The sequence below is a fragment of the Bufo gargarizans genome, chromosome 1 (assembly GCF_014858855.1).
Source record: "Bufo gargarizans isolate SCDJY-AF-19 chromosome 1, ASM1485885v1, whole genome shotgun sequence".
Taxonomy (NCBI): Eukaryota; Metazoa; Chordata; class Amphibia; order Anura; family Bufonidae; genus Bufo; species Bufo gargarizans.
Genome location: NC_058080.1, coordinates 745,391,888 through 745,416,214, shown reverse-complemented (window position 1 = coordinate 745,416,214; position 24,327 = coordinate 745,391,888). Strand labels below are relative to the sequence as shown.

At 44.2% G+C, this 24,327-nt stretch overlaps 1 protein-coding gene across 1 annotated transcript; it reads right to left on the bottom strand.

Moving 5' to 3' along the window:
* Nucleotides 1–20,740: 20,740 nt before the first annotated feature.
* On the bottom strand, nt 20,741–23,472 carry LOC122937919 (gastrula zinc finger protein XlCGF17.1-like). The gene is made up of 2 exons (XM_044293118.1): nt 23,417–23,472; nt 20,741–21,897 (listed from the first exon to the last, which is right to left on the bottom strand). The coding sequence occupies exon 2, from the start codon at nt 21,863–21,865 to the stop codon at nt 21,017–21,019; it is 849 nt and encodes a 282-aa protein (XP_044149053.1). The 5' UTR covers nt 21,866–21,897; nt 23,417–23,472; the 3' UTR covers nt 20,741–21,016.
* Nucleotides 23,473–24,327: the final 855 nt, after the last annotated feature.

The window sequence follows — 24,327 nt, the reverse complement described above, 5'->3', positions numbered from 1 at the left end:
CACATGTGTTAATTCATAGTTTTGATGCCTTCAGTGTGAATCTACAATTTTCATAGTCATGAAAATAAAGAAAACTCTTTGAATGAGAAGGTGTGTCCAAACTTTTGGTCTGTACTGTACCTTCCATCAATGACGGCTCCTTGCGCCTTCCTACAATATTTTATACATTCCAGAGGTGGTGAATAAGAAAGTGTAACAGTCAGGTTTGTGTCACTGCTATCTAGGTCTTATTCTATTAGGCCCGATTTTAAATCAGGAAAGAGAAAAGGAGATGGACCACACATATATTGAAGCATCCACATTTGACTAAAATCAAGCAATTACGTTTGCGGAATAAGTGGAAGCAATATAGACACCATAAATATGTACACCATCTACAAATGGGGAAGCACAAATGCCTGCTATAGTCCAAGCTGCCCCATCCCCATTTCACAAAACCTCTACCTACAGTGAACTTTTAATGACAGCTTAACAAATATTGAGTGAACATGTCAGAAGAAATACCACTGTGTGCTGAGGGATATAAGAATCCCCTGGTAATTGTTAAAGATTCAAACATTAGAGCCAAGAATGAAGGGAGCAGTAAGAAGAAAGTAAAGGAAGATGGTTGTTCATCAGAAGAAGAGGCCGAATTGTAAGACTTGGAAGAGTAATGAGATAATTTATGGGTTAATGTTGCTGGTTTAGTTTCTCTTAGGGTATTTGCACACTTGCGTTGTGAAGATCCGGCAGGCAATTCCGTCACCGGAACTGCCTGCCGGATCCGGAAATCTGTGTGCAAATGGATAGCATTTGTAGACGGATCCAGATGCGGATCTGTCTAACAAATGCATTGAAACACAGGATCCGTCTCTCCGGTGTCTGCGCATGCACAGACCGGAAAACCGGATCCGTTTTGCTGGAACACTTGGTGCTGGATCCGGCATTAATGCATTTCAATGGAAAATAATGCCGAATCCGGCATTCCGGCAAGTGTTCCGGTATTTTGGATGTAGAAAATACCGCAGCATGCTGCGGTATTTTCTCAGTCAAAATACCGTAAGAGTGACTGAACTGAAGACATCCTGATGCATACTGAACGGATTGCTCTCCATTCAGAATGCATTAGGATAAAACCGATCTGGTTGTATTATCTTTAACATACCCAAGACGGATCCGTCATTAACTCCATTGAAAGTCAATGGGGGACCGATCAGTTTTCCATTGTGTCAGAGAAAATGGACAGATCCATTTTGCTCCGCATCCCAGGACGGAAAGCAAGTTGCAGCATGCTATTTTGCTCTCCGGTACGAAAACGTAACGAAATGCATTTTCGAGCGCTGCGTTCTGTTCAGTTACGTTTTGTCCCTATTGACAATTAATGGGGACAAAACTGAAGCGTTTTTTTCCGGTATTAAGACCCTATGACAGATCTCAATACAGGAAAATATTAGCGCTAGGTGTAAAAGTAGCCTATCAGTAAGGGTGGATCCATACAATGAGGCTTTGTTTGATTTTTATCGCTCTATTATTTGGATAGCGTTGAGGGAACTGTCTCCAGATAGGAGGGACTTTGGGAACATTACCTCTAGTTGTATGGGAAATGAGGAAGACCCTAGTGACTATATTGAGGAAGACATGTTTTATTTGATTTTGAAGTCCTGTAGAGTTGCAGCAGACGTTGAATGCAAAAGGTTAAATCCCAGACTAATCCCTCAGCACTCATGTAAAACCTCTTGGGGCACATTTATTTATCAAGACCAATGTTTTAGACACCGGTCTTAATAAAGCCACATAGCTGGCAGCAGGGGCTTGGCCAAACACTTATGGGCCCTAATGTTCAGCTTAGGGTCTCCCTTCCCTCAGTGCTTTGTGGCCAGGGGCAGGAAAACGCATAGCCTTCATGCTGCCAGAGGCAAAAATTGAAAAAGCAACCCCCCCCCCCCCCATGCCAAATTCTTGGACCTAACCCCTTCCTTCCAGCCAGAGGTGTAACTTGACCAGCATGCAAGCTGGTGTCTTCTTGTGTGGCGCAAGTGTTTTTGGGCCCCCTAAGGCTCGTGGGTCCAGTAGAAACTTCTACCTCTGCACCCCCTATAGCTACGCACCTGGCTGGTGGAGGATCTGCTGAAGTTATGAAGAGGCGTAGGCCTCTCCACATAACTTCGGCGCATCCAACGTCAGTCTAAATGTAAGAAAGCTCCTAAGCTGTAGAACAGCTTACAGGCATAGATCCCCTTCCCCGCCCCACCCCCAATTTTAGACCTGGCATGAGCAGGGAAAACTTGCAGATAGCTGTGCAACTAAGAGTTGCGCCGCCATCTGCACCTGAAATACTTCTAATTTAGGCGTATTTCAGATTAATAAATGACCCCCCTTATATTTTTTAATAGCGTTCTAAAACCACCAAATAATACAATACGCGTTTCGAATGTAACAAGACTTTCTTCCTTATACCACGAGGAAGAATGTTTTGTTACATTCGAAACGTGTAGCATTTTGTCTTTTTTATTATTTGATGATTTTAAAGCGCTATAAATAAAGACAAGAAGTTTTACAGAGTTCTGAGGGATTATTCCGGGATTTAACCTTTTGCTGATGGAACTGATGGCGGAGGTGCAGTAGACATCGCTTATCTAGACATTAGTAAGGCTTTTGATGCGGACCCACATAGAAGGCTTATCAATAAATTGCAGTCTTTGGGCTTGGACTCCCATTTTGTTGAATGGATTAGGCAGTGGCTGAGGGACAGGCAACAGAGGGTTGTAGTCAATGGAGTATATTCAGACCAAGGTCTTGTTACCAGTGGGGTACCTCAGGGATCTGTTCTGGGACCCATATTGTTTAATATCTTTATCAGCGAAATTGCAGAAGGCCTCGATGGTAAGGTGTGTCTTTTTGCTGATGACACAAAGATTTGTTACAGGGTTGATGTTCCTGGAGGGATACACTAAATGGAAAAGGACTTAGGAAAACTAGAGGAATGGTCAAAAATCTGGTAACTAAAAGTTAATGTTGATAAGTGCAAGATAATGCACCTGGGGCGTAAAAACCCAAGAGCAGAATATACAATCAGTGATACAGTCCTAACCTCAGTATCTGAGGAAAGGGATTTAGGGATCATTATTTCAGAAGACTTAAAGGTAGGCAGACCATGTCACAGAGCAGCAGGAAATGCTAGCAGAATGCTTGGGTGTATAGGGGGAGGCATTACCAGTAGACAGAGGGGGGGCGCTCATGCCGCTCTACAGAGCACTAGTGAGACCTCATTTGGAGTATTGTGCGCAGTACTGGAGACCATATCTCCAGAAGGATATAGATACTCTAGAGACAGTTCAGAGAAGAGCTACTAAACTGGTACATGGATTGCAGGATAAAACTTACCAGGAAAGATTAAAGGACCTTAACATGTATAGCTTGGAAGAAAGACGAGACAGAGGGGATATGATAGAAACTGCTAAATACATAAAGGGAATCAACAAGGTAAAAGAGGAGAGAAGATTTACAAGAAGGAAAACTGCTACAAGAGGACATAGTTTTAAATTAGACGGGCAAAGGTTTAAAAGTAATACCAGGAAGTATTACTTTACTGAGAGAGTAGTGGATGCATGGAATAGCCTTCCTGCAGAAGTGGTAGCTGCAAATACAGTGGAGGAGTTTAAGCATGCATGGGATAGGCATAAGGCTATCCTTCATATAAGATAGGGCCGGGGGCTATCCATAGTATTCAGTATATTGGGCAGACTAGATGGGCCAAATGGTTCTTATCTGCCGACACATTCTATGTTTCTAACTGGGCTGACACAGGAGTGTCTGATTCCAGAGCGCCGTGTGAACTGAGGAGGTGTAGCAGCATCTGACGGGGGTGAGCAACACATCAGTTTTATCTTTCTTTGATGCAGAAGTTGAATCAAGCAGTTGCACTGGAGAGTAAACCATGGTCATTGCATTATTGGAGGCAGAGAAGTATATCCTGGAGATACAGTTCATGAGTGTACTCAATCTCCCCCACAAATCGCACTGGCAGTAGTATGTATACAGTGATGAATCATCATATGTGGATCCTTGAACCGGTGTAGCTCTCCAGTGGTAATGGATGTGCCGTTGTAGCTCTCCAGTGGTAATGTGGACCTGGTCACCTACCTCCTCTGCTCAGGCAGGTGAATTGATAGCACTACACTATTCAGTAACTTGGTAGACTGTCTCTGCTTACATTGTGACCTCGTTACTGACTGGAATACCAAAATAGGAACAACGTGGCTTTATTAAATCTGATGGTTCCCCGTCCAGCATGCCCCTTTGATGAGACAATTGCTTCAAGATGTCCGCTTTACGCCTGCCTTATGTAAGAAATTCAGATTTTAGAAATAGTGTGAGCCATATATTGCATTATATTTTATATGATATAAAGTACTGATTGAGACTGGTATATGGGTGTATGTCTGAAGGTCTATGTATCTAGCTCCTACATACAACACACCCGGCCGTCACCCCCATAGAACTGCCTATTCTTGTCCGCAATTGCGGACAAGAAAAGTACATGTTCTATTTTTTTCCGGAGCCGCGGACCGAAAGATGGGGTTCGCGCTCCAGAACTGCGGATGCGGAGAGCACATAGTGTGCTCTCCGCATCCATTCCGTCCCCACAGAGAATGAATAGGTCCGCACACGTTCCGCAATTTGCCTAAGGGTCCATTCACACGTCCGTATGTGTTTTGCGAATCCACAAAACACGGACACCACACATTTTGTGGACCGCACATCGCCGACACGCTCATAGAAAATCCCTTTTAGAATAGGACATGTTTTATTTTTTTGCGGAATGGAAGTGCGGATCAGCAAATGCGGATAGCACATTCCGGCCCCATTGAAAATGAATGGGTCCGCACCTGTTCCGCAAAATTGCGGAACGGATGTGGACTCATTTTGCAGACATATGAATGGACCCTAAGGCTCCATTCATACGTCCTTATAATGGGTCCGCATCCGTTCCGCCAATTGCGGAGCGGGTGCGGACCCATTGATTCTCTATGAGGACGTAATGGATGCGGAGAGCACACTGTGTGCTCTCCGCATCCGCATTTCTGCAGTGCGCCCTTGATCTTCCGTTCCGCCGCTCTAGAAAAAAATAGAACATGTCCTATTCTTGTCCGCAATAGGTAGTTCTATGGGTGTGCCGGCCGGATCCACAATGCACTACGGATGTCTGAATGGACCCTTACTCTGATTCACAAAGATAACGGTCTTGAAGTATCTTGTATGTGAGGTTTTCAGCGACTTTCTGTTACTTTGTGTCTCTATTTGTACTGGTATCATTTTATTATTCCCTTACATTATAATGTCAGCTTTTGTGAGATAAAGACACTTTCCTCTCCAAGCCGATTTGGGGCAGTTTACTGTCCTTCAGGACAAGGCTCCATCAGATTATCCAAGGCAACACGTAGTTGTCAGCTATTCACTAAAACTACAGTGGATATAAAGTCTACACACCCCTATTAAAATGTCAGGTTTTTGTGCTGTAAAAAAATTAGACAAAGATAAATCATTTCAGAACTTTTTCCACCTTCAATGTGACCTATAAACTGTACAACTCAATCGAAAAACAAACTGAAATCTTTTAGGTGGAGGGAAGAAAACAAAACAAAAAAAAATAATGTGGTTGCATAAGTGCGCACACCCTGTTATAACTGGGGATGTAGCTGTGTTCAGAATTAAGCAATCACAACTGTATCTGAAATAGACGCATATTTAGATTGCTTTAATCTCGCTTGTTTCTTAGAGGAAGAGTCAAAGTTGTTAGGGGCACCTACTAGTCTACTGCAGCTCGAGGAGGCTTTGAATAGCTCTCTCAATAAGGCACATACCTCAGATGGATGATGTTTTGCATAGACACCAAGAGTCCTTTCTTTTTTGAAACTATCAAGGAAGTGTTTGTTATTAAGAAACCTCCTCCATCTTGGAGAAAAGTAATAATTTCCCTTATTCCATAAGCAGATAAAAATTGGAGCAATCCAGGGTATCACAGGACTATCTCCTGTATGAATGCCAATGTCAAGCTGCTGGCTAAAGTTTTGGACAGTCGCTTGGCAAAGGTCATCTCTTCTATTGTTCAAAGTGCCCAGGTGCGCTTTATGCTAAATAAATCAACTGGCCTAAATCTAAGGTGTTTATTTCTTCATCTTCGTTTGCATGATGAGTTTGGGTGGTATTGCAGCGACTGCTTAATTTTTTCTGTGCATATATCTAAGGCTTTTACCAGTGTGGAATGGTTGTTTTTGTGGAAGGTTTTTGAATGTATTGGTTTTCTGAGGGGGAGTTTATTAGATGGGTGAAAATATTATATTTTCAGCATGGGTTAAGACTAATCTGGATTTGTCATGTTTGTTTAGCCTACCATGGGATCAGTTGGTTCCTAATAAAAGTATGTATTATGTAAATAAGGAACTTACAGTGTTTTAGGAGGCAGGGCATCTTTATAGATTGCCTTTAAAAAGGCTGGGAATATATAAACGATCGCATCGGGTTTGGGCTTATGTGAAGAAGAATCTGGGTGTTATGGAGTCATTGTTATCTGAATTACTTTATAATATTAATATTAAGGCATTTTTGAAAAAGCAGAGGTGACATTGATTTCACAGTTGTTCAAGGAGGATACTTTTATTTTCTTGCTGACTGTACAGATGTTCACAGATCTTGTTATTTCATTATATTATACTTTTTGTGGCACTAAAAATAAGCACTTGTTTCAGGTACGATCCAACTGTTTAATCGACTTTATAGTCACATTTCCTCTTAACCGCCTCCCGACCGCTGAACGCACGGATGCGTCCGGGAGGCAGTCGATTCATTCCTCCTGGACGCATCCGTGCGTCATCTCGCGAGAGGCCATTTTTCTTTTTAACCCCTAACAGGTATATTAGACGCTGTTTTGATAACAGCGTCTAATATACCTGCTACCTGGTCCTCTGGTGGTCCCTTTTGCTTGGATCGACCACTAGAGGACACAGGCAGCTCAGTAATAAGTAGCACCAAACACCACTACACTACACCCCCCTGTCACTTATTAACCCCTTATTAACCCTTGATCACCCCTGATCACCCCATATAGACTCCCTGATCACCCCCTGTCATTGATCACCCCCCTGTCATTGATCACCCCCCTGTCATTGATCACCTCCCTGTAAGGCTCCATTCAGACGTCTGTATGATTTTTACGGATCCACGGATACATGGATCGGATCCGCAAAACACATACGGACGTCTGAATGGAGCCTTACAGGGGGGGTGATCAATGACAGGGGGGTGATCACCCATATAGACTCCCTGATCACCCCCCTGTCATTGATCACCCCCCTGTAAGGCTCCATTCAGACATTTTTTTGTCCCAAGTTAGCGGAAATTATTATAACTAACTTGTGTCAAAAAATAAAATCTCGCATGAACTCACCATACCCCTCACGGAATCCAAATGCGTAAAATTTTTTAGATTTATATTCCAGACTTCTTCTCACGCTTTAGGGCCCCTAAAATGCCAGGGCAGTATAAATACCCCACATGTGACCCCATTTCGGAAAGAAGACACCCTAAGGTATTCTGTGAGGGGCATATTGAATCCATGAAAGATTTAAATTTTTGTCCCAAGTTAACGGAAAGGGAGACTTTGTGAGAAAAAAAAAATTAAAAATCAATTTCCGCTAACTTGTGCCAAAAAATAATAATTCTATGAACTCGCCAGGCCCCTCATTGAATACCTTGGGGTGTCTTCTTTCCAAAATGGGGTCACATGTGGGGTATTTATACTGCCCTGGCTTTTTAGGGGCCCTAAAGCGTGAGAAGAAGTCTGGGATCCAAATGTCTAAAAATGCCCTCCTAAAAGGAATTTGGGCCGCTTTGCGCATCTAAGCTGCAAAAAAGTGTCACACATGTGGTATCGCCGTACTCAGGAAAAGTTGGGGAATGTGTTTTGGGGTGTCATTTTACATATACCCATGCTGGGTGAGATAAATATCTTGGTCAAGTGCCAACTTTGTATAAAAGAATTGGAAAAGTTGTCATTTGCCAAGATATTTCTCTCACCCAGCATGGGTATATGTAAAATGACACCCCAAAACACATTCCCCAACTTCTCCTGAGTACGGCGATACCAGATGTGTGACACTTTTTTGCAGCCTAGGTGGGCAAAGAGGCCCACATTCCAAAGAGCACCTTTAGGATTTCACAGGTCATTTTTTACACATTTTGATTTCAAACTACTTCGCACACATTAGGGCCCCTAGAATGCCAGGGCAGTATAACTACCCCACAAGTGACCCCATTTTGGAAAGAAGACACCCCAAGGTATTCCGTGAGGGGCATGGCGAGTTCCTACAATTTTTTATTTTTTGTCACAAGTTAGCGGAATATGATGATTTTTTTCTTTTTTTTTTCTTACAAAGTCTTATATTCCACTAACTTGTGACAAAAAATAAAAAAATTCTAGGAACTCGCCATGCCCCTCACGGAATACCTTGGGGTGTCTTCTTTCCAAAATGGGGTCACTTGTGGGGTAGTTATACTGCCCTGGCATTTTAGGGGCCCATATGCGTAAGAAGTAGTTTGCAATCAAAATGTGTAAAAAAATGACCTGTGAAATCCGAAAGGTGCTCTTTGGAATGTGTGCCCCTTTGCCCACCTTGGCTGCAAAAAAGTGTCACACATGTGGTATCGCCGTACTCAGGAGAAGTTGGGGAATGTGTTTTGGGGTGTCATTTTACATATACCCATGCTGGGTGAGATAAATATCTTGGTCAAATGCCAACTTTGTATAAAAAAATGGGAAATGTTGTCTTTTGCCGAGATATTTCTCTCACCTAGCATGGGTATATGTAAAATGACACCCCAAAACACATTCCCCAACTTCTCCTAAGTACGGCGATACCAGATGTGTGACACTTTTTTGCAGCCTAGGTGGGCAAAGGGGCACACATTCCAAAGAGCACCTTTCGGATTTCACCGGCCATTTTTTACAGATTTTGATTTCAAACTTCTTCTCACGCATCTGGGCCCCTAAAATGCCAGGGCAGTATAACTACCCCACAAGTGACCCCATTTTGGAAAGAAGACACCCCAAGGTATTTCGTGATGGGCATAGTGAGTTCATGGAAGTTTTTATTTTTTGTCACAATTTAGTGGAATATGAGACTTTGTAAGAAAAAAATAAATAATAAAAATCATCATTTTCCGCTAACTTGTGACAAAAAATAAAAAGTTCTATGAACTCACTATGCCCATCAGCGAATACCTTAGGGTGTCTACTTTCCGAAATAGGGTCATTTTTGGGGGTTTTCTACTGTCTGGGCATTGTAGAACCTCAGGAAACATGGCAGGTGCTCAGAAAGTCAGAGCTGCTTCAAAAAGCGGAAATTCAAATTTTTGTACCATAGTTTGTAAACGCTATAACTTTTACCCAAACCATTTTTTTTTTGCCCAAACATTTTTTTTTATCAAAGACATGTAGAACAATAAATTTAGCGAAAAATTTATATATGGATGTCGTTTTTTTTGCAAAATTTTACAACTGAAAGTGAAAAATGTCATTTTTTTGCAAAAATTTCATTAAATTTCGATTAATAACAAAAAAAGTAAAAATGTCAGCAGCAATGAAATACCACCAAATGAAAGCTCTATTAGTGAGAAGAAAAGTAGGTAAAATTCATTTGGGTGGTAAGTTGCATGACCGAGCAATAAACGGTGAAAGTAGTGTAGTGCAGAAGTGTAAAAAGTGGCCTGGTCATGAAGGGTGTTTCAGCTAGCGGGGCTGAAGTGGTTAATAAAGGCTTCATATCTCAGCTGTATTCAGTGCTGCTGAAAGTGAACCCATCTGATTTCCGTTTTTCATCACAGGATAGATGGTTATGTGATATGGTTTTTCTGGAGCCTTAAAGATCGACAGAGGATCTATCAGGTTCCTTATAGATATTTTTACAAATCTAACTATAGATTCATGCAATTTAAAGAGAACCTGACACCTCTCCTGACATGTCTGTTTTAATGTAAGTTCATGTAATAACAATTCTGGAGCATCTATTCTTATGGCTCTATGTTGTGCCATTCCTGTATTATTTCTACTGGGAGTTATGAATGGAATGCTAGCAGTCTGCAGAAAGGGTACATGGGGGTGGTAACCAGTTGGGGGGGTGTACCTGCACAGTCTGAATATGGCAGCACTGATTGGACTCCCCCCAACTGGCTAACACCCCTCTGTACCCTTTGCTAAAACTTTTTTGGTATGGCATCAGTGGCGTGCAGTGACAGTAAACTGCTGCTGCTACACTCCCCTATAACTTGTCTTTGTTAGGCCAGGTTTACACGTCCATATTCTCTGTATGTTTTCCATTACAACTGCAGTTCTTAGATCCCTATGATGCTGCGAGTTCAAGTCATTAATCCCATGATCATTCCCGGAGACTTGTCCGAAATTCTAACTTCAGACATGTGACTCTAATCTGGCCTTAGGGCTGATTCCCACAACCGTGGTCGCCCCGGGAACTGCTGATGTGAATACAGTACAATAGACTTGTGATCACATATGAACTATCATAAAACACTATGATGCCATCAGTTCAGGTCAGGGGAGCTGTGGTCGGCCCAGAAGATGCGTCCATCAACAGTCGTGTGAATCAGCCCTCAGTCCAACAGACCTCAGGAGAAGCCGACTACTGAAATATTTATGGTACAGAGCACGCAATGCGTTACTCAGAGATGGATAGATGTTAGTACGGTTATTAGTTCCTGCAGTGCACCAGGGTGTAGAAAAGTACAGGGACTGCTGAGGGTGTTATTGGGATGTATTCATGTTCTTTGGGATTCCTCTGGTTGACCTTATCAGAAGACTCCATACCAGCCTTAAGGAACCTTCAAAAATGACTGGTTTTGACAGAAATTCCTGCTACTGAAAATCAGTTCCACTCGTCTGAATGGGGACGTTTACCAACCAGGACATGTAGTTCTGTAAGCCCTAGTCAGTTGAATGGAATGGATATTTATTTGCAGAAATTTCTACAACTAAATCTACAATTCTCATTCTCATTTATTCTAGGGGTTAAGCTATGTTGATTTTAATACATTCCAACAGTTTTACTTTTAAGATTTATATGAGCTCCTCCACCAAAGCAGTACATTACAGGTCTCCCTCTATTCTTTGATGGAGAAGCAGAGGACATGTTGTTGAATGGTAACATCACTAAGGAAATCAAGGCAGCTGTTAAAGGCCTACACAATGACAAATCTCCTGGCTCTGATGACTACACAGTGGGATCTTCTGTGCCGGTACATTCCTTCTCCTTTGTTGAGCTATTACAACAATGTCCCACGCACAGTCTTGATCCAGGATTCCTATAAAGGCGGCTTACATCAAACTGCTACCCAAAGATGGAAACATTCCTAATGCCCCCAAGTTCATATCATCTGAGAAACCAAGACTTGAAGCTGTTGTCAAAAATGCTAGCTAACAGACACAGCCAGGGTCAGTGGTAAAACAACAGAGACATGCACTACTTTGTAGGAAGAGGATCATTAGACTGTAAGGTGTTGTTAGCATAGAGGAGAAAATGGTTCATAATTACATCAAGCTAAAGGGACAACTACCTGACCAGCAGATCAGCCTCCCACTAATAGGCTAGTAAAACATAACCTTTATTCAGACGATTAAAACCTAATATTTGGGTCCTTACTGTGAATTGTACACATGTACTGACTGTATTAATTGATCATATGTCTCTTTACAGTAATATCAGCGAGGATAGTCGCACACCAATATGGAAAGCTAGCTCCAGGAAAACTGGCACTCTTAAAGAGAACCTGTCACTACAAAATGCTAAACAATCCACACACATACACACACACACGAGTTTTGCATTTATCATGGGCAACCTACACTTTCAAAAAAGTTAGAGAGGGTACTTTCACACATCCCACTTTTTCTACCAGGCCAGACAGGGCTGCTTGCATCTAGCACTGTTTGAGCGATCTCCGCATGGCCACCTGTGTTGGTTTGGGACATCCTTCCAATACTTGGTGTGACGCTTTGCGATCCACAGCGATACTAGGAAATCGCAAAATGCGCCATATTCGCAATCACAGACACCAGAGCATTCACTAAAAATGTTCTCTTTTCACTAAAGTAATTCACAGAGCAGAGGTGCCATTATCACCTCCGTGTGACAAACCTTTCCTGCCCCATGCCAAGTTGAGTAGCCATCAATCTAGTTCTCTTATGAAAGAACCTCTTAAACCTGGTCTTTCTGCAGCCATACTGTCTCCAATACCAGCAGGGTTCTCACACCTTCAGTCTTGCCAGTGCGCTTCAAAGAGAGCAGGACAGATTCATATCAGACAGCTGTTTGAGACACAAAAAGAGGTCACCAGGCAGCCACCTCTAATACATAGCTTTCATATTTGCGTCCATATTTCCTCATATTTCCTGGGTTCGGAACCAATGCACTGAACCATCTCTTCAGGGATTATTCCGGCCCCAATAATACGCCTTTCAGGAAATCGGCCAGTCAATCAGAGATTCTCTCTCTCAGATATCAAAGCTCTCAGGGAATCCAAATGGCAATTCTATCCTGTTTGGTATCAGAGGATCTGTAAAATTGTGCTTATTCTCAATATGACCTCTATGTCCTAATTTGACCCACGGGTACGGAGAAACTGGCACAGCAAAGATTCAGCCAGATTTCCTCTGTCCAGGGCAGGAACTGCCCCTCTTCCAATTACCCAAGGCTGGACTTGTGCGGGTCACAACCCCTCCCCACTACAGAGTGGGTAAAACCCTGTGACACATTCAGCCCTGGGTCCTTCTTCTACCATCTGACGTCGACAAACATCACGACCGCCCGCTGGACACAGGCACGCCCCACCATCTTGGATTATTCTACAAAAACTTTGCCTATTACTGGACACTACCACGGTAATTCTGAACTTACAGACATTCTATTCCCTTCCACCTCTTACCTATTTCTATCCAAACCAATCTGTTCACCTGGCCGGTATATTTATCCGTCAGCTTTATTGTATATATTTTTGTGTGTAGTTTTAGAATAAAAACTAACGATTTCATCGTTCCAGTTTTGCCCTTGTTACTTGATGACCTGATCTATGCTAAGAACTCTGTCCTCAGAAGACATACTACCAAAAAGTTTTATTTTTATAAATTGTTAATTTACTAGCTAGGTTGCAAATAACCGTTTCGTCCCTTTAGGATTATCTAGCCGGGGTCTCTTCGCCCCGATTCAATACGAAGAGTGGTGGCAGCAAATTAATTTGATTTCCAGCGTGAAATCAGTAATTATTTTTTTTTACCGATTGTACATACAATCGTGATTGCATCCTGTCTGGGCCCACCAACCAATCTTAAACGTCTTCTGTGCTCACTGTGGATTCGCCTTCAGAAGTCTCTAGTGGAGACCTGTATGGCAACTGTGGCTTAGTACGACGGGATTGGCGGGTGGTTGTCACATTGTTGGCAGCTAGTGGGATAGCAGAACCCAAAACCAGGCAGAAGTAAGCTTTTGGGAGATCAGAGCACAAAGAACTGACAAGTGCAGCTTTTTGCGCAATCATAAAAATAGGACAGTGGGTACTTAGTATCCTGTCCTGCGGAACTTGAGTTCCGGGCACAAAACGGTACACAATGATAGGAATAGATTTTTTTACATTTTCCCCACCTTTTCTTAGCTATATCCTATTCTTTTACCCTTCTTTTCTGAATGTCTGATTCAGTTCCAAATTACCAAAGTTGGTCTGTCGCCGACTTACAAGCCGTGTGTGAGTCGCAAGGCTTTGCCATTCTGAACAAAAATCGATCACAGCTGATCAAAGCTTTGACGGAGAGAGACGGCCAAGCGATGGAGGATTCCAATCCCATGCGGGATGCTTCGCTGCCCCTTCGTTCAACGTCACCCAGCATCGCCAGCTATGGGAGTGCTGATGTTGCTACTTCAGCTACGGGTGATGCAGGTACCCTGGATTACGCTATGTCCACAGCTCCTGCTAACCCTCCTCAAGGAACAAGCAGCTCTGGACTAAACTTCACTGCCTTGGGCCCTATGAGCCAGCAGTTGTTACCGGGCCTGACTGGCGCGGATTTGCGTTTATACCTGGAGATGCAGCTCAAAAGAGAGGAGCGACAGCAGCAGTTCCAGCTTCAGATGCAGCTCGAAAGAGAGGAGCGACAGCAGCAGTTTCAGCTTCAGAGAGAAGCGCTGCAACACCAGCGTGCACTAGAACTGGCCCAAGTGAGACAGGCCAAACGGTCTTCCTCTCCTAACACTCCTGCTGCAGGAGGCATTCCTCTACCCGTGGTCCCCAAAGCAAGGTTTCCAGTTATGGAGAAAAACGGGGACATTGATTTATATTTACGCTCGTTTGAGAGAGCGTGCCGCCAGTTCTGCATCCCTGAGCATCAGTGGGCTCTACACCTGATGCCTCAGCTGACTGGTAAAGCGCTGGATGCTTTTGCGGAACTACCCACAGACCAAGATTGCGATTATCAGACTATCAAGGATGCCATAATTGCTAAGTTCCAGTTAACTCCTGAGGTTTACCGGAGAAAGTTCCGTGCCATCCAGAAAGGATCCACAGAGTCTTACGCGGATGTGGCTAGCCGCTTATGCACCGCATTCCGCCAATGGACTAGAATTCTTAAAGAAAAGACTTATGCTAACCTTGAGGATTTGATGATCCATGACCAACTCCTTGTGATATGCCCTACAGATGTGAGACAGTTTGTGCTGGAGCACAAGCCCCAGTCTGTGAAAGAAGCTGCTGAGCTGGCAGACATGTTTGTCGCAACCCGGGTACCGGACATTCGCAAACCTGTGATGACGGACATCCGCAGGCCGGTGGTATCAGACATCCGCAAACCCCTAGAACCTGACAGCCGCAAAACTCCAGTACCCAACCAGGACAGAGCCATGTCCCAGAACTGAAGAGAAGGCAGGCCCGCTGGCCCTGTGAACCGTGAGACAACCAGGCCCTAGTGTGAGCAGTGTCGCAGGCCCGGTCACACCAAGTAAACCTGTTATGCAGGGAAGCCGGCCCAACCTCCTAGCACCGCGACGACGCCAAGCCCTAAGGGGGCCAACGCTTCCACACCTACCTCGTCTGCTGTATTGCTGGTCGGAGGACCCGGGGTGCACAGCGGATCCCAGAATCACCAGCCTGTCACTGTGAACGGCCAGACTGTCATCGGATTCCGTGATACCGGTGCAGATGTCACCTTGGTCCGTTCACATCTTGTTACGGAGAAGGATATCCTTCCAGGAAAGTACCTCGCTCTGACCGGAGTTGGGGGCACTCATGTGGCCCAAGCCCAAGTCACCATTGATTGGGGAATGGGACGGCAAAAGTGGGTTGTTGGGGTCCTGGATGATATTCCCGTTGCCACAGTGCTTGGCACTGATTTGGGCACCCTTTTTTCCCATTACGAATACCCTGCAAGCGCGCAGGAGGCCCAAGCAGGACTCCCTGACCAAAACCAGGTACTGTACAGCCCTTTGGTGAAACAGGGAGACGGGGACACTTTGCCTGCTATTCCTACTGTCCCTAACGCACCTAGGGAGGTATCAGATTTAAATGTACAAGCAACTGAATGTCATTTGCCTACTTCTGCACCTGTCATTGTTGATCCGAATGCGTGTGTTATGTTAGCAATGGTGGTATAAATGATGCTGTACCTGTTCTGGCCATTACATGTTCCATGGCCAGCCGCCTGAACTCAGAACCCACCGAAGGAACCCCCTCGGGCGATTCTGACCCTCAGGCGGATGACAATGCGAGAAAAAACTTTTTCATGTGATGATGATGATTGTGTCACTGCGCTGGTAGACGTTTCCAGTGTCGCCAGATGGGGCTGCAGGGACAGAGCCAGCCGTCCCTCCGCCCACCTCTGACCCCAGCATTGAAAGTAACTCTCCACTAACTCTCCACAGCTGACTTCATACGTCACTGGTCAGCTGGAGGAGACCGGTGGCGCTGCATTCGTGCAGGCCTTGAAGGGTGACCCTAGTCTGGAGGCCCTTAGGGCCCGAGCCGGCCAGCCTCCAGGTGAGGGAACTCCATATAAAATCTATTGGGAGAACAACCGACTGTAATGTGAAGCTGTACAGCCTACAAAAGGTGGCGCAGGTGAGAACACGAGACAGCTGGTAGTCCCTAGGTAATTTCGGGCACAGGTGCTCAAAGCAGCCCACGACATTCCACTTGCAGGACATTTGGGTATCAGAAAGACCCACAAACGTGTTCAGAACCATTTTTACTGGCCCACGATGGGAACGGACATAACTAAGTACTGCCGCTCGTGTACCACTTTCCAGAGGGTTAAGAAGGCTGGAGGACCCCGCAAAGCTCCTTTGCAGCCACTGCCTGTGATCACAGAGCCCTTCCAGAGAGTGGCAGTGGATATAATTGGTCCCCTTCCCATTCCTAGCAGTTCTGGCAAGCGCTACATCTTAACGGCCGTGGACTATGCCAGCCATTATCCAGAGGCGGTAGCACTGTCTTCCCTTAGGTCGGCCACGGTGGCGGACGCCTTGATTGGGATTTTCTCGCGTGTAGGTTTCCCCGCCGAGATGATCTCTGATCAGGGCTCTTGCTTCATGTCGGAGCTAATGGAAGCCCTCTGTGAGAGGATGCAAATCTAGCACACCACTTCCAGTGCGTATCACCCGCAAACCAACGGCCTTTGCGAACGTTTCAACGGAACGTTAAAGCAAATGCTGGCCACGTTCGTGGAATCGCAGGAGAAGGACTGGGAGCGGCACCTGCCTCATTTGCTGTTCGCTTACAGAGAAGTGCCACAGGAGTCCACTGGGTTCTCACCCTTTGAACTCCTATATGGACGAGACATCCGAGGTCCCTTAAAACTGATTCTGGAGACCTGAGAGGGAAAAGGTGACCCCTCAGAAGTCTCCATGGTTGAATATGTCCTAAAATTTCATGACAAGATGGAGTCCCTCATGACCATAGTGATGGAAAACCTCGCAAAGGCACAGGCTAAACAGAAGGTATGGTATGATCAGCATGCCAGAGAGCGGTCATACCAAGCAGGTCAGAAGGTATACGCCCTACTCCCTGTCAGGCAGAACAAATTGCAGGCTGCCTGGGACGGGCCATACACCATTCTGAAACAGGTGAACCCAGTCACTTACCTAGTGAGTCTCGGGGGTAAGCGACAGAAACTGTTCCATGTGAACATGTTAAAAGCACACAAGGAAAGAGAGCAGTATGTATTAGCAGTGTGTAGCCAGCTAGAACCCGAAGAGCCAGATCCACTGATAGACTTGCTAGCAGAGCTACGAGACGTGGCAGATGATTGGAACATCAACCCCCACCTCTCGTACCCACAGAATCTACAGCTCACCACTCTCCTGAGTGCGCACAGCGCCACATTCTGAGCCATCCCTGGCCAAACCAACCTAGCCGCTCACCGAGTTGACACAGGGACCCACAAGCCCTTACGGCAGGGACCCTATCGCACCTCACCCGAAGTGCAGGCTGAGATTAAACGAGAGATTGATGAGATGCTACATTTAATGGTCATCCAGAAATCCTCTAGTCCATGGGCCGCCCCGGTTGTTTTAGTCCCCAAAAAGGACAAGACAACCCGGTTCTGTGTCGACTATCGGAGACTGAATGACATCATCATAACCGATGCGTATCCCATGCCTCGAATTGATGAATTGCTGGATCAGCTGGGGTCCGCCAGCTATCTAACAATCATGGACTTGAGCCGTGGATACTGGCAGATTCCTCTTGCACCAGAGGCGAGCAAGAAATCCGCATTCATCACCCCTTTCGGCCTCTATGAATTTACTCATATGCCCTTTGGGATGAAGAATGCGCCTGTCACCTTTCAGCGGGCCATGAATGAACTATTGGAAGGAATGCAAGGTTATGCCCTAGCATATCTGGACGATATAGCCATATATAGTCCAACCTGGGAAGATCACCTTGACCATCTGTCACAGGTATTGGGAAGACTGTCCGCTGCCAATCTGACCGTTAAGCCCAACAAATGTCCGATTGCCATGACAGAGGTACCTGTATCCTCTACCTGAGCCGAAAACTACTTCCACGTGAAACCGCGTACTGCACCACTGAGAAAGAGTGCCTAGCGATCGTATGGGCCCTTCAGAAACTACAATCGTACCTATATGGACGATCCTTAATGGTAATCACAGATCATAACCCTCTCAGCTGGCTGAAACGTACTTCTGGTACCAACGGAAAACTTCTCCGCTGGAGCTTAGCGCTCCAACAGTACGATTTCACGATTCAGCACAAACCGGGAAGTCGCCATCAGAATGCTGAAGGACTTTCCCGCTGTAACGAGCTCAAATAGGGAGTTGGGATTGCTTCAGTCCCAGTCTTCCTGACCACTCCTTCCCCAATCTTCCAAAGGGGGGAGGTGTGACGCTTTGCGATCCACAGCGATACTAGGAAATCGCAAATGCGCCATATTTCGCAATCACAGACACCAGAGCATTAACTAAAAATGTTCTCTTTTCACTAAAGGAGTAATTCACAGAGCAGAGGTGCCATTATCACCTCTGTGTGACAAACCTTTCCTGCCCCATGCCAAGTTGAGTAGCCATCAATCTAGTTCTCTTATGAAAGAACCTCCTAAACCTGGTCTTTCTGCAGCCATAGTGTCTCCAATACCAGCAGGGTTCTCACACCTTCAGTCTTGCCAGTGCGCTTCAAAGAGAGCAGGACAGATTCTTATCTTATCAGACAGCTGTTTGAGACACAAAAAGAGGTCACCAGGCAGCCACCTCTAATACATAGCTTTCATATTTGCATCCATATTTCCTGGGTTTGGAACCAATGCACTGAACCATCTCTTCAGGGATTATTCTGGCCCCAATAATACGCCTTTCAGGAAATCGGCCAGTCAATCAGAGATTCTCTCTCTCAGATATCAAAGCTCTCAGGGAATCCAAATGGCAATTCTATCCTGTTTGGTATCAGAGGATCTGTAAAATTGTGCTTATTCTCAATATGACCTCTATGTCCTAATTTGACCCACGGGTACGGAGAAACTGGCACAGCAAAGATTCAGCCAGATTTCCTCTGTCCAGGGCAGGAACTGCCCCTCTTCCAATTACCCAAGGCTGGACTTGTGCGGGTCACAACCCCTCCCCACTACAGAGTGGGTAAAACCCTGTGACACATTCAGCCCTGGGTCCTTCTTCTACCATCTGACGTCGACTAACATCACGACCGCCCGCTGGACACAGGCACACCCCACCATCTTGGATTATTCTACAAAGACTTTGCATTTTACTGGACTTTACCACGGTAATTCTGAACTTACAGACATTCTATTCCCTTCCACCTCTTACCTATTTCTATCCAAACCAATCTGTTCAACTGGCAGGTATATTTTTATTTTTATAAATTGTTAATTTACTAGCTAGGTTGCAAATAACCGTTTCTTCCCTTTAGGATTAGCTATCCGGGGTCTCTTCGCCCCGATTCAATACGAAGAGTGGTGGTAGCAAATTAATTTGATTTCCAGCGTGAAATCAGTAATTTTTTTTTTACCAATTGTACATACAATCGTGATTCCATCCTGTCTGGGCCCACCAACCAATCTTAAACGTCTTCTGTGCTCACAGTGGATTCGCCTCCAGAAGTCTCTAGTGGAGACCTGTATGGCAACTGTGGCTTAGTACGACGGGATTGGCGGGTGGTTGTCACACTTGGGACCTCGCTCTCGAGCCATCAGTCCATCTAATTCTCGCAATATATTCCTCCTTAGTATCGCAGGGACTTCTGGGTCTATTGCACTCTGTACCACAACCCTTCTATTTTCCATCACCTGGCATCAAATCTCAATGTAAGCTTGCATGACTCCAACTTTGTTGTTAATTCTGTCTACGTACAGTATTAAAAGGTATGGGCTTCGTGCGAGACTTCGGTGAATTAATTTGGTATTCCTTTTAACGTCTTTAAAAATATTTTAAATTAGGAATCCAAAATCGGGTTTGTTACCGAAGCCAACTTCGGATTTCTAATTTAAAACTTTTTTAAAGACGCATCACACCACCCCTGGGCTCTGGTAACGGACACTTCTTTGGACCTACTGCACTGCACTCCTCTCCTTCTCCAGACCCTGGCTGCACTGCTCTTCCTGTGTAGCAGGCCTTGTCATCCCCTGTTATCTCTAGCTGGGAATTGGCTCCCTATGCTGGACTGGAATGATGACAGTAAGTCTATGTCCCAGCACTGCAACAGCTCCTCCTGATACTACAAATGCACAGAAATCCACATGAAAAAATGCTTGGACTTTCTCTTCTGAAATCTGTGTTACTGTGTAGGTACCCTTAGTTTGTAGTAGCAATGAATGTCAAAGCGGTAGTTGAAAGTATAATATAAGCCAAAAAAAGATGTGTCAGTGACAATGGTGACGCTGTATAGAAAATAGGATAAGATTCTTTTATCTATAAATACTGTTTGAATGAAGATAAAATATTAATATGTCTACATACATTATAAAACTATTACATGGAGTGTCATTACTTCTCCCCATGTCACTCTGGATTCTCCCGCAGTGTGGGTGGAGGTGTGAATACAGTGATAACAAGCAAGTTTCATGGGGACAGTTCATTTTCACTGCTCCAGAAGTAAACCCTCAATAGTCACAGCTGACGTCAGAGAAATATAATTTGGTCATTTGGAAGAACCAACAAAATTTAACCCAAAAATAAACCCTCTTATTGGCTGTTACATTTATTTATTCATTTTTGCATTTCATACCATTTTCAACAATTCATACAAGACTATGGTTTCTTCTTAGATGAGCTTTAAATCTTGATTTCTTTGTAAAACCTCTTCCACATATAGAACATTCAAATGGTTTCTTTCCTGTGTGACTTCTCTAATGATCCCTAAACTTGGCATTCGTAATATTTCCTACATTCTTCCCTGTGAAAATCCTCTAATGAGCCTTAAAATCTGATTTACTTGTAAAATATTGTGCACATATACAAGATCAAAACAGCTTCTCTCCTGTGTGAAGTCTCTCATGTCGAATAAGACTTGATTTAACTTTAAAGCACTTCTCACATTCTGAACATGAATATGGCTTCTCCGCTCTGTGATGCCTCTCATGTGTAACAAGATTCGATTTCTGTGTAAAACATTTCCCACATTCTGAACATGAATACGGCTTCTCTCCTTTGTGAACTCTCTCATGTCTACGAAGACTTGATTTATCTGAAAAGCACTTTCCACATTCTGAACATGAATACGGCTTCTCTCCTGTGTGAATTCTCTCATGTGTAACAAGACTTGATTTATCTGTAAAACATTTCCCACATTCTGAACATGAATATGGCTTCTCTCCTGTGTGACTTCTCTCATGTGTAACAATATATGATTTTTGTGTAAAGCATTTCCCACATTCTGAACATGAATACGGCTTCTCTCCTGTGTGACTTCTTTGATGAACCCTAACTTTGGCCTTTGTAACAAAACATTTCCCACATTCTGAACATGAATATGGCTTCTCTCCTGTGTGAATTCTCTCATGTTTAACAAGATTTGATTTATATGAGAAACATCTACCACATTCTGAACAGGAATATGGCTTCTTTTCTGTGTAAATTCTTCTGCGTATAGAAATGCTTGAACTTCTTGTCAACTCTTTACCACACTGAAACATTTCACCCCCTTTCTGACCTATCCGTGATTGGTCAGGAGAAGGTTCCTCGTGATTAGGGAGATTATATGACAGATCTGTACTATGAAATCCTGGATGTACATTAAGGGTAATGGGGTTTCCTTCAGAAAAGCACTGCATCACATCTTCATCTTCTACTTTATAATTTACTGATAACATGACATTTTTCTCAGAACTCTCATTGGGATTTTCTGTTAAGATAAAAATTTAAATTTGTGATTTTTTTTTAAACCATACAGTACACAAACTTTTAACATGTTTATAAGCTGTAAGTTGATTCAGCAGAAGAAGTATAATTCTTTTTAATCCATGTCTTTGTCAAAATAAAACCCAAAAAACTGCAAGCGTGATTTCAGCCAATCACACAATCAGTGTTCGGGGAATAATTTATATTTGTGAGCCAAAACCAGATGCAGGTCAAAAACGCAGAACAGGAGCATATTTTCCCCTTATAACTTATCTCTTCCTAGGCTCCACTCCTGGTTTTGGCTAACAATCACTGATGCATTGCACTGTTACCTCTATGGTTTTCTATACAAGTCAATGGGGAACAGAAAAACCTCACTCAAAAACTCTTCTAAAACGCTTGTCAAACGTTACCACTAGCACCACCAAAAACTACCTGTTTTCAGCCACTGATCAGCTACAGATTTTTCTGCTATGGATTTTGCTATGTGAACACAACCTTATAAAGCTTTCTATAACACTATTAAACAGTCCAGGATGCTGGTCTATACGCAGCCATCACTTTTACTACATAAACCATGACTTTTTAAAACTCAAAAATTTTCAAATTCTATCCCAATGTGTCTCCCCCCCAAATGTTTTTTCTAATATATAGGCACTCTGATAGGGAATGTTTTAGTTAACTCATACATTTCTATGAGGAAATATAGCTTGGAAGTTGGCCCTTAAGCCGTGCTCTCTAAATGTGCATTGCTAAGGAAAGTCCATCTTCATAGTTTAGTGTAGTGCTGAACCGTGAATACGCTAAAGCCCTCACTGCTTCCCTCCTACATAGGCCTAAAACTGACCATGACTTGTGTGCAGAGTTGTCAGAACCTGTGTGTTGTCAGATAGCTCCTCTGTTCTTGCCCCTAGCCTCATGTAGGAAATATAGAAGTAAAATGAGGAGCTTTCTTCTCCGCTGTTATTATTGGGGGATTTTTTTGATTTAACTGTTTACAAAGGAAATTACAAAATGTCTGTATTTATTGTATTTTCTGCTGACGAGACCAAAACAATGCTTAACCCTTCCCTCATCATGATAGCACAGACACAAAAGCTGTGCCCGCATAATCCCCAGTGGGAGTGTTCCTGCAGGAACAGCCGGGATCAGAGAAGAATCTGATCAAAGATCGCCGTCAGCTGGATAAGGGGAACACTCCATGATGTGGCTAAAATGGCCACGATCAGCATTACTGCCGATCACGGACATTAGCCGGCTATTGTGCCCGCTACATGCGCGAGGTACAGCGATGGTAGAAAACGGGTTAAATAATTAACTGTCACATTCTAAGGGGGTGGGGCCACAAAGAGGGGAAGTCATATTGTCGGTAGAGGTCAGCTGGATAAGGGGAACACTTCATGATGTGATGGGGACATCACCAAGTAAAGAGCAGCGCAGCAGCTGGTGATCAGATTCTCCTCCTGCCCTGAAGGCACCAAGGACACAATCTGAAGTCACTTTCTCCGTTTATGATTCCATACCTGTGGTGACATCTCCTGGAATGTCCTCCTCCACCTCACTCTTACACGGGGGATCGCCCATCATCCACTGTTCTTCATCCTCCACTTTTATAATAATCAGATCTTCCCCCTGATTTGTCATCTGTAACAATTCAGTACAATACAGCAGACAGGTGGGAAATCTAACAGATCCACATAAGAGACCCCCACAATCTATGACCCCTCTATGACTGCAGAACCCCCCTATATAGATGTGTACAGGGCTCAGCTCCATCTACCTGAGGATTCTCTGGGACCTTCTCCTCTGGACAGTCCTGGGAATACAGAGGACGGGGACATCTCTCTGGTGGATTTCTCCTCCTGGATCCCTCTGTGGAGACACAAGCACACAGTGACTGAATACATGGCCTCCTGTAGATATGTCTATAGATCAGACACTTCTTTCAGCTCCTTCAGTTCTAGGTTTAGTGATCATGGCCTAAATAACAATATTCTGCTTCTCACCAACTGGGCCAAGGTCCCAGCCCCTAGCAAGCCACAAACCAAAGTAGTCTCTGGTCTACAAGAATGAATGATGGGCAGTGGATGACAGCTCCTTCTCCCCAATAGGACATTCTGAGGATAAGGATACAGTTATACATGGCAGGAACTAGGGGGGGGGGGGGATTCTTTATACCGCACACTCCATCACACTACCAACCAAAATGGGCATCATCCTGGCACAATGACACCAATGCTTATGAGGTAAATTTCTATAGAGCGATCACACAGCGAAGACCTTTATCAGTCATAGTACATGGAAGAAGTAAAATAACTACTCCCAGTCTCCTATCCAACAGGCAATGAGGTAGTGGAGAAAGCTCTACATCTATATCTGCCTCCAAGTCTCCTTTTCCTGGGTGGACAATTACTTTCTCCTAAGGAGCAGTTAT